A 10701-nucleotide genomic window follows, 5' to 3' on the forward strand; every position below is an offset into this window, starting at 1 on the left:
CATGACCTAGTCTTCATCATAGCTGAGGTGAGGAACAGGCCTCGTACCATGCCCCTTCCTTGCCTCATGGGTCACAGCACAATTGGGAGATTCTTGTGAAGAGCCACAGGCAACATCTGGACCAGAGAGTGCAGATAAAATTGCCAGCCAGAGCAAAATCAAGCCAGGTGCCAAAGGAAGAGACAGAAGAGGAGCTGGCTTTGGAAGCTCAGCTCTGTCAGCAGTCAGAGACTTCAGCTGTGAGTGGAGACAGAAGTGCATGGCTTTTCCAAATAAGATACTTTAATGGATCGGAAACTCCAAATGTTGTCCAGAGCAATGAACTAAAAATAAAACCATAGAACTCTGCACAAATTGCGGGTGAGCACAGGGCGGGTGAGCCCAAAGCAGGTGAGCACAAAGCAGGTGAGCATACCACAGGCAGATGGGCACACACAGCACACATGCACAAAAAGCCTGCAAGAGGCTGTGCATAGCCATATCCTGCACAGCAAGTCTGCATCACATTCTCTGAGGCAGAGACAGAGCAATTGCTGCTTGCAGCTGTAATGGCAGTGCATTGGATCTTGGAATTGTAATTGCAGTGCTCTCTGGATCTTGGAGCACAACCCCCTCAACTTGTAAGTAACATGTACAGTTAAATAGGGTGCATTTTCCTCTGCCCCAAATGTGTGATGCACCCCACAAGGAGGTCAAGGAAAAGGTTCACGTGCCTTTCAGTAGGTGTTGTTAACAGAAGGCCCACCTTAACAGAAGATGTTCTGATTCATTTACAAGATGTGCTCATAGAGGCTGGGCCTGTGTTCCACTCAGACACCCTGAGCTGGTGTTGAGCAGGAGATGCTTTTATTCCCTCACTGGTTAATGCTGGCATCTCCGTCTTCTGCTTGGAGCAGCAGCAGCACTGGCCTGACATCACTGCCACACATAACTGCATGAAGGACCAGTGGACACCACGCCATTGTCTCTCACAGTTTCTGTTGGACTGTGTCTTGTATGTGTTCATGTGATGGTTAGTGATGGTTCTCATGCCCTGGCATTGAGTATCACATCCCATTTTTGTGAAATGATACTGATTTGCAGATACACAATCTCTTCCCAGCCCCAGTAGCTGCTGGGAATAGCACAAGCACTGACAGAGGTGCCAGAATTCCCGTGTGCAAAGTGTGCCAGGCTACTGCAGCTCTTGCTTATGGAGCAGGGAGAAGCATGAATGGGAGCAGATTTTAGGGTTATTCTAGTCAAGAAAATTCAGGGATGTTAATTGCTGAGCTGTCATCAATTTCAGTGACTCCAGAACCTAATTAGTCTCTAATTTTAGTTTCATGCTAATGCCATCGTAAGCTCTTTCAGTGCAGCAGGTGAGGCAGTTTTAAACGTGGCTCCACAGCTGCTTTGTGCATGTGGCTGGTTCCTAGAATCTGACACTCAGCAGGGAAATTGGGGCAGCATTTGAAAATGCAGGGGTTTTTTGTGCCTTCCCACTGCTGCCACACACACATGGCTCACATGGGCACCAGTCCTCATCAGGCACAATTTTCCCTTGGCTGACACTCCACTTGGCAAAAAATAAAGCTCAGCTCAACAGTCCTGTTGGGGCTCACTCACTCACAGATCTGAAGGGGTGAGGCTGCTAATTGCAGGATGCCATAGACATGCTTCACTCTGGCCCTGTACCTGTGAGCAGCAAGGAAGGACTGGAGTGTTCTTCAGGCAGTGGCCACCTGCAACTCTCTGGGACATGCTGTGAAGAATGGGCAGCTCTGTCCCACTGCTGCTGGCATGGTCTGAGTGCAGCCGGGTGCTCTCCTGGACGTGTGCTGTGCTCCATGCAGCCCTGCTCTGGGTTGCAGCATGGCTGCAGCAGTGCCGAGGTTAGCCTGCCCAGGATTGACCAGCACTGTCAAGGGTGGGAATTCTTACTGTGACTGCACTTTGTGGCATTCTTCTGCTTGCAAGTATTTCTGCACAGCTCTGGTCTCCCCATGTTATTCCTCATGGATCTTGAACTGGTGTAAAAGTGGTGTCTGGGGGAGTAGCCTGGGCTGTCTGGAAACACCTGGGCACAGTTGGGTTTGGAGCACACTGGGGAGGTTGGTTCTTTTCTGGAAAATACCAGACACATAGATGGGAGCAAATGGGAGTTGAGTGCCAACATTCCTGCCAGGAGCTCAGCACCTTTATGCATTGGAGCCACAGGATACAAAAAATGTCCATAGGATTTATTTAGAAGTAGAAGTTTATTTAAACGTGTATTTAATGATTAGATCCACTGCACAGGCTTTCTGATTTGGAAGCCAGTTGCTGACACAGACCAGCTGAGCTTTATTGGCAGAGAATTGTTCTCCAGTGGATTTGCAGGTGCAAACACAGTGACATGTTGACTGTTGACACCAATTTGGGCTTCCCTATAGTACTCTCAGTTATGCTGGAGGATACACAAAGGCTGGAGGATGACTGGAACGCTGTAACAAGTTTTCCACAAAGAAACTTAGTGAAGCTTCAGAAATCTCCACTGGCTCATGCTGCTTCTGAGACATGTCCAAGCTGATGGTCACGTATGAGTCCTTACAGCTCCTTTTGAAGGTCTGAAGGCTTTGTTTTTCAGCAGTAGAGCTTTTCTGGGCATTATTTGTGCTGGACTGACCTTCAAATAAAACTGTTGCTAAGAACTGACAACAGAGTAGGTATGACAGCCCTGTCAAGGAATGGATAATCTCCCATCTTTAAATACACTTTCTATTTCTGTTGGCAATGTACAGACTTCTCAGGATTTTAGCCGCTATCCATCCCTTACTAACATTTCAAAAGCACCACCAAAGAAACTACTCTGCAAATCTCTTTCTATTTCAAAACTTCTTAACTGAATAATGCAAGTGGGCGGATATATTGCTGTCTTGTTGAAGCTGACAGTTGAAGAATGTTCAAAAGGAAAAGAAAATATTTGGAAGGTATTTTTTTACTATCAAACAGAAAATTGTATCAACTTAGGGGATATACCAGTTGTTCCTGCAGCTTAATTTTTCATGGTTAGTTTATTTTTCATGTTTACCAGAATGTTTCAGTTCATACCTCAGGCACCTCAATCTCTGCAAGTGTCAGGGTCCCCTGGAGGGGCCAGCTCTGTGTGCCCCCAGATCAGCTGGCAGACATCTGCCTTGTGTTAGGAGAAATGTGATCTTCCTGCTGGCTTGGACCCGTGGATGGGGGTGGGAACCCTCTGAAACCACTGCTTAAACCAACACCCACATAACCCAGCATTTCTAAATAAATAAGCAAAATGTACAATGAAATAGGTTGCCTGCATTTTCTCAGCAAAAAAAGATGAGCATTTTTTGGGAAAAAATGATGATTTTCCACAACCTTTTGTAAAAGCTGCTGTGGATGCCAGATCAATCACTACCTGTGGGATTTGCTGCTGGGGACTGGGCCACAGAAGGACCATGGACACTGCCTTGGTTTTGCCATCTGACTCCAGATCTGGCTTCTGGCTTTCTCTGACACTGCCAGTGCAATCACCAGGGCCTGGCTGAAGTTAATTGAATTAAATGGGACACTTGCCAGGGACACCAGTTATCTCCTGCAGTCATTAGCACAAGAATGGTGTAAGGATTAGCTCTTGTTTGCTGTCTCAGGTGTTAGTGGTGATAACAGCTGACATGTTAAGGTCTTGTCAGCAGCAGCATGTTCTGGAAGAGACAACAGTCTCTTTAGCTGATAATACCTGTATCATTTTTTAAAAATGCAAGTATTCCTCTTTGGAATAATTTTATTTTAGTCCTCACTTTGAATAGTTTAATGAGTTTCATTTCTTCTCTCCTTTCAGGGTGTCAGCAGTATGAGACAGATACACTCACTTTTCTGACTGACAACACTGACTCGCTCTCCAGCCCTTGGAGCTTGCTTCACTGGCCCCGGGAACATGGCCATGGTGTGGGGTGAGTGACGCAGAGGAGTCACTGGCTCTGGCTGTTCCTGGTGTCACATGAACCCTGCAGTGGAGTAGGAAGGACCTGGGCTTTTGATTTCTGAAGGATATTGCTCTGATAAATAAAGAAAATATTTGTAGACTGCAGGAGAGTGTGGGGATTTGCTCTTTGGTATTCTGGATGAGAAGTTCTGGTTTTGAAGGTCTGTATGATTACTGAGGCAGCAATGAGCACATGCCCATGTCTCACCTGCAGCGGTGCCCACATCCCATGTGCCCACGTCCCAGCCAGAGCACTGCCTGTGTCCCACCTGTGGCAGTGCCTACTTCTCATGTGCCCACGTTCCACATGGCCGTGTCCCACCCACAGTGGTGCTCTTGGTGGCTCACCGGGAAGTGAAGCACTGAAGTCCTGGGGCTGGGGAGCACTAATGAACAAGGAAAACTGATGATGAAGTACTTCATGGCCTGCTGAGCTCAGACATCTCCTCTATCCATGGTGTATGGGGAGTGAGATTGCAACCCCTGCACAGGGGGTTTGGGAAGTGCCTTGGCAGCAGAGCAGCCACCCCTGCAACTGGACAGTCTCCAGCCCCCCTGGATGTTGCCACATAAACCCTCTGGGTGAGTCTTGCCCTGTGCCTGGCTGACAGGAGGTTCTGCCAGAGCCAGAAGAGCTGTGGCTGATCCATGCTGGGCTGGGCCCTTGGTGGTGAGAACAGCCAGCACATCAAATGTCGGCCTTGGCTTCTTCATGGATTCATTCTCCCAAAAGCCCCTTGTTACAGGCAGGCTCTGTGGTGATGCTTCCAGTCCATGCTCCACACAGCCCCTCTGCACACTCCAGCTGCTGGAAAAGGCCTCTTGCTTTGGGGAGTCATTTTAAACTCGAGGGGCCTTAAAAATGCTGAACTTTCAAACTAAGTTCTTGTGATTGAATATTTATTGCTGAACTCAGCATGAAATGTAGAACAAAGCCTAAATCCAGGGATGCTTTTGACTTTAGTGTAAATGCTGACAGCATTTTTAATATATACGGTATTTTAGTAGTGAATGCTTAAAATTATTCTGGTGTTTTGTGTCCTCAGCTATTTTTCTCTCTACTGTGGTTAGCCCTAGAGTCTGCATTGGAATGAGTAACATGCAGAGATCTGAGACGTATGACAAGCTCAGCCTAGACTGCTTTAAGGCACGTTAGTGTAGGGATTTTCTGGCAATGCCGTGGGGTTTGCCAGAACTACATTACGACCCTGTTATACATCAGAAGAATGACTGATGTGTTCCTTTGTGCCCATAAAACTACAACAGGGTCAACTGTCACCTGTTTGGAACCTGCCCAGATCACCAATTTGAGTCCATTCTGCCATTTGAAAATTGTTCATTCTCCTGGATAAGTCAGAATTAATGTTGTGTGGTGGTGAGAGTGCAGTTCAGTGCAGGGTCAGTTAGGTGCTGCCGGGCAGTCTGGGGCTACTGGCTGTGACCTTGGTACAGCCTGCCAGGGCTGGTGCTGGTGCCAAAGTACAGTTGTTAATATCTCCTATACTCTGCAGCAGAATCAAGAAATATAAATAGACAGGATTTGGGCAAATAAAAAAAATCCACAAAATGGCTTTTGTTCTTTTCAACGGAGTCACATCAATGTTTCTTTCATGTGAAATGTCCATGGGGCTTTGCTGCTTACAAAGTGAAATGCATTCCAAGTGGTAAATGCAATATCTAGTAAATAGAATTTTAAGTGCTACTGACAGAAAAAGCACAGTAACAATATAAGTGCAGAGCTGGTACAAAAAGTAGCCTTTTTTGGTGTTGAAATGCAGCAAATGCGAAACATTGTCCTCAAGGGTACAACTTAAGTAGTTCTTTGCTTACAGAAAGGTATCATAGAAGGTTTGGATCAGAGTAACAGTCAGCCTGAGCTATTTTGTAAGAGGAGATAACTGTCTTTTTGGAATTTCACAGATAGGCTTATCAGAGAAGAGAAATATGGCACAGAGTAACAAGAACCTTCAAAAGGTGCTCTTTGTCCCCAGGCCCTTCTGTGGAGAACATAGTGTCCTAAGGGGACACTGATACACAACTGTCTGTATTAAGGCAAAAGTAGGAATGTTGAGTTGGGGTGTTAGAGGAGGGGAGCAGCTCCCAGAGATCTGCCATCCCCTCAGTACAATGGGTATGGACCAGTGGCTGGAGGCTCCAGGTTTTGTGGTGCTGGAGGGCATAAAGGCTCTTCCCATACTTGTCTAGAAGTTTCCCATAAAAGGGCTCTGTTCCCAGCCACAGAGCCTGGCTTGCCCAGGGAGCGCAGCTGAGGGATGGTTCCATATCCCAGCACACCAAGCTGCTCATGTTGGCAGATTCTTTCCTAAGCAGAGGTGTCAGATTGTCCAGCCAGCTGAAGGAATACAGTTGGCAGGAGAGTGACTTCATTCAATAAGCAGAATTTTAAAAACACTGTGGTTCTTTGTTTAACAGCCAGATTCTACAAAATTAACTCCATCACTGAAATGGTTTCTCTCCCCACCCTCCGAGTACTATCAATTTTGGTCGTGCATGTCCCTGCCTCCCCAAACTGCCTCTGGTACCAGGTTGTCTGGTACCAGTTGGCACTGGGGCCGATCGGCTCATCCCCTGCAAGGATCAGCCAAGTCACATCAAGGCACCTGTGTACTGATGGGAGCCTGAGGCTGGGTGGCCAAGGAGGACACAGCATCCTGGTGCCTGGTGCTCCTGCCCACTTTTTGTGCCCCCTCAGGGACTCCCTTCTTCCGGGAGGGAGAGCCTGAAATAACCTCCTGCAGGAATGTGGGACTTGTGCAGAGAGGTGTCAGAGATTGATCTAAATCTGTCTGTTTACACAGCCAGGCAGGGAGGATCCACATCCCCCAAAGTGTCCTGTGGACCTTGCCTGGGGCAGTCCTGGAAAGGGTCAAATTCAGTCACTGCGAACAAGGAGCTTTGGCCACTTGTTGCTGTCACACTCTGAGCACTGAGGACCTGTGAGTCCAGTGGGAATTTAAAACACTCAGGACCTGCAAACACTTTTGCAAGGAAAGAGAAATTCTCTGTGCTGTGGCCCTAAGCCTGCTCCAGTGCAGCTCCTTGTTCCCGGCAAAGATCCATGACTTTTTTCTGGTCTCTTTTTTTCCTTTTCCTGTCTGTTGAGATGGATGAGGACACAGATCACCTGCCTGCACTGCTGGCTGTTCCTCGCAGGGATAGGGTTGCTCTGCCACTGCTCAGAGGTGCAGCAGAACCTTTTCTCCTTGTATTTGCAAAGTGCTATTTCCTTGTGCACTGACTTGGGCTGCATTTGGGCATTTCACATTCCTACTGGCTTGGGAGCCTGTTTCCAAAGATATTTCTTCCTTTCTCCTCACCTGTGCTCTTACCTTTCCTGTTTTGAGAAAAGCATCACTGATGGTTAGTGGGTCCCTCCTTAGTGGGGAACATCACTTTGATCTGTGTTATGTGATACTATGCCATTTGTTCCCAGCATGTTCTGCAAGGAAAGGGCTTGGAGATGGCTGATCGCAGTTGTCCAGGCCCAAGTCTCCTCATGATCTCCCTCCACATGCTCTGCCCACTTTCCTTTCTGCGGCGAGTGTTCAGCAGCAGCTGGGAAGACCAGAGACACTACTTTCTAGTAGTGTACAAACACCACTTCATGTGGGACTCTGCATGGCTAGCAGCTCCCAAGGGCAGCAACTCCCAAGGTGCTCAGTGCCAACTCACCCACAAGGTGCTGTGGCCCAGCGCACAGGGAGTGTCCCGGAGCAGTGCTGGGAATGGCGAGCCTCGCAGACCCTGTGATCCCTGTGAGGGGAAATGGCACTGTGGTGCCAACTGCACACAGCAGCCAGCCTGGCACAGGGAGGACAGAGACATGCGGTGAGGGCTGCTAGTTGTGAGCCCGACAACTGCTGTGGTTTGGGTCTGCCATCCACAAACCTGATGCTTTCTTTTTCAAATGTACCATCATGGCCTCAAACCAGCACAGATGAGACTGAAGTTGCAGGCAAAACTGCACTACAAGTGTTACACTTTTCCTTCTTTTCTACTTTCTGCCATTGGATTTATAATTTCCTTTCCATTTCAGGTCTGCTGTTTTCTGGCTGGGTTGTTTTTTATAGCCTGTATTATAAGGAAACCCACACATGGAGAAAGCAAGAAAGAAGTAAATGGAAAACAAACCACAGGCCCGGGCATTAATCCTTCTGGGGAAAGCATGGCCTGGGCTGCATTCTTCAGCATCCAGACCCACTGTGGGATACACCAGGTGAAAATGGATAGCAGAGTTCTAAAGCAAAGAGGGAGCAAAGATTGACATGGGGACTTGGTGGGCTAAGTATAGACAATTATTCCCCTCTCCAGTGACATCTAAAAATTGGGTGTGTGGGGGGAATTGTGCAGCCAATGTGATTTAGTCAATACCCAAAATATAACACAGAGATCTGACAGTAGGGATTGCAGCTAGAAAATGAGGCATTGTCTGGCACATTTGTCATATTGTACTAAGGCTGTTACTTCTCTTTGGTCCTAATTGAGGCTCTCTCTACTCTGGGCCAGGTTCTCTGGTCAGCCATTGTTCCGGGGGGTCTGCTGCTGCTCTCACACTGGAGCTTGTTCTTTTGTACCCCTTCCATGAAGAGCAGCCAAAGTCATGAGTTAAATACTGCTGACATTATAGAGGACTCCTGGTATCTACCCAGACAGAGAAATCAACATTAAAGATTTCCATACTGTGAACATGGTGCCAATTCAGGATTCCTATCTGAGGGAGCAGGAGAGGCCCATCCCTGCTGAATGCAAACCCCTGCCCTGATGGAACCACCCTGGCACCCCAAGGGTCCTCACTCATCTCCCTGCAGCCTGGCAGAGATGCTCGTGGACCTCTCCTGACCTGAGCTACATTTTGACCCCAAACTGCCAAGGAAGGTATAAAATCAATGTATCTTTTGGAAGGGAAGGATGTGGGCTGAGATCTAGTCTCAAGACCACACTCTTTGGACAGTGCTCATCTAGACATGGTCTTACTCCAAGCATTTTTAAAATGGTGTGATTTCCTACAGTTTACAACTACATGCAGTAGCCAGAAGTTATCACATGTAGCTGACTTTAAAGGACGCTGTCTTTAACAAATGCTATGTACATGTTCTACAAATGTTGTCATACCCTGTATTTTGTAGTCTTAGACTGCAATTAATGGGGATCAAAAGTGTTTGTAGTCTGAGAATACTGGAATGGTTTGGTTTGTATTTTTTTTTAAATATAGAATTTCATGTTTACTCAGAATAGATCTCTGGGTGCAGGTTATGAAGTGTTTCCTACAGACCACAACATAAATGCAGTTGAGTGGATCTTGACTTGCATCGGGGAATCAAAGCAGGCAGAAAGGGAGGCCAGTACAGTACGTCAGACAGTGGGTCTTTAACCATGCAGAAAGGTGCAATAGATCAGAAAGTGTCATTATTGTCTCTGTTCCTCTGTAGTCTGCAAAGTGCTGGGAATAGCAAGCTTCAAGCAGGGAGCAGGGCTGTGTAGGGCCAGGCTTTCCTCTATAGGCCATGGACCTCCAGGGCAGCACAGTGAGTCAGTGCAAGGCTTCTGTGCCACCTTGCTGATGGAGTGGTGGGAGGATGAGCAGGACAGTTGCATGTCCTGCAGAGTCCCCACAGGGATGGAGCCCGCAGGGACTTATGCCCAGCTGGGGCTCAGCGCTCAGCAGGAAGCAGTGCTGAGCTCTCAGCATGTGGTGTTGGCACTGGGGCAGAGCTGGGCTCCTCTCTCCTGCAGCAAAGGCACTGCTGGATGCAGCTCTGAGATCAGCACTGAGGCACTTCAATTGCACAGCCATCACTTTCTCAGATATGTAATTTTTTATGTTTTCCTTAATTAATAGTTCAGCTATGCCTGCCTCATCACATGCCTCTCTTCACATATGTCTGACCACATTTGGAGCTGTGTGGTGGCTGTTGTCAGAACCAGGAATGCAGCCTCAGGAATGGAGCTCTGCACAGGCAAACTTGGCAGAAGCTGTGTGGTGTCTGGAGCAGCAGTTAGGACTCTGGGATTGGGACTGACCACACTGTTATTGACTGGTCTTGCATGCCCAAGAGGACAAATCAGGGCCTTGTTTGCCAGGTTTGCAGTTTAAAAAAGCCTTTGCTTTAATGAATGTACAGCCTAAGTGTCATTGCTCTGTTCTCCATTCTGGGTTGTTTTTCAGAACACATGACCAGTTTATGAAATTCAAATCTCTCCTAAAATAGAAATTTTATCTAGAGAAATCCCTCTGTGCTTCTGTTCTTAGTATAAACCAAATTTATTTACTTCTGTAGTTGAAGTTGCATTACTGAAGAAGAACATAAAGTTCTTTTAATGTTGTTTGATGTTCTTTGTCTGGTTTTGAATGAAAGTTGTGATTATGTGACCATATTGTGGCTGTAACACTAGCCAGTTCATTCAAGTGAATATTTTAGTTTCCTATTTATTATCACAAAGTTTATTGGTTTGTTAGGAGTAATACCCAAATTTGTGATGAAGGAAAAGCTGCAGTGTGAGCCCACCTGGAATTCTTGGCATAGGAGAAATTCACCGGGAGCAACGGATGGGCAGGTTCACCAGCACTCCAGTGGTCTATCTGTGTGTCTATCTGTCTGTGTGTCTTATCTGTCTGTGTGTCTATCTGTGTGTCTCAGGATTTTCACATTGCTTTGTATCCTGAAGCAACTGAAAAGCCTTTTTTTAGAAAAGTGTAGAATCTACTGAGC

The 10701-nt window shown here is 47.1% G+C and overlaps 1 protein-coding gene across 9 annotated transcripts in view; it reads left to right on the forward strand.

Moving 5' to 3' along the window:
• LOC146432992 (uncharacterized) overlaps nt 1–10701 on the forward strand; it is a 56434-nt gene that overhangs the window by 36354 nt on the left and 9379 nt on the right. For 6 of the 9 annotated variants that reach the window (XR_014853964.1, XR_014853961.1, XR_014853962.1 and 3 more), the window contains one exon: nt 3827–4075. Coding sequence is in view for 2 of the 9 variants with exons in the window: in XM_085068818.1 (XP_084924944.1) it covers nt 3827–3865 (39 nt within the window). In the remaining 7 variants the exon portion in view is untranslated. Of the gene's footprint in view, nt 1–3826; nt 4076–8027; nt 10418–10701 lie in introns of those variants that run through there. The other 3 variants (XR_014853958.1, XR_014853960.1, XR_014853959.1) reach the window with 2 other exon arrangements.

Source organism: Lichenostomus cassidix, chromosome 9, assembly GCF_008360975.1.
Source record: "Lichenostomus cassidix isolate B80296 chromosome 9, HeHo_3.0, whole genome shotgun sequence".
Taxonomy (NCBI): domain Eukaryota; kingdom Metazoa; phylum Chordata; class Aves; order Passeriformes; family Meliphagidae; genus Lichenostomus; species Lichenostomus cassidix.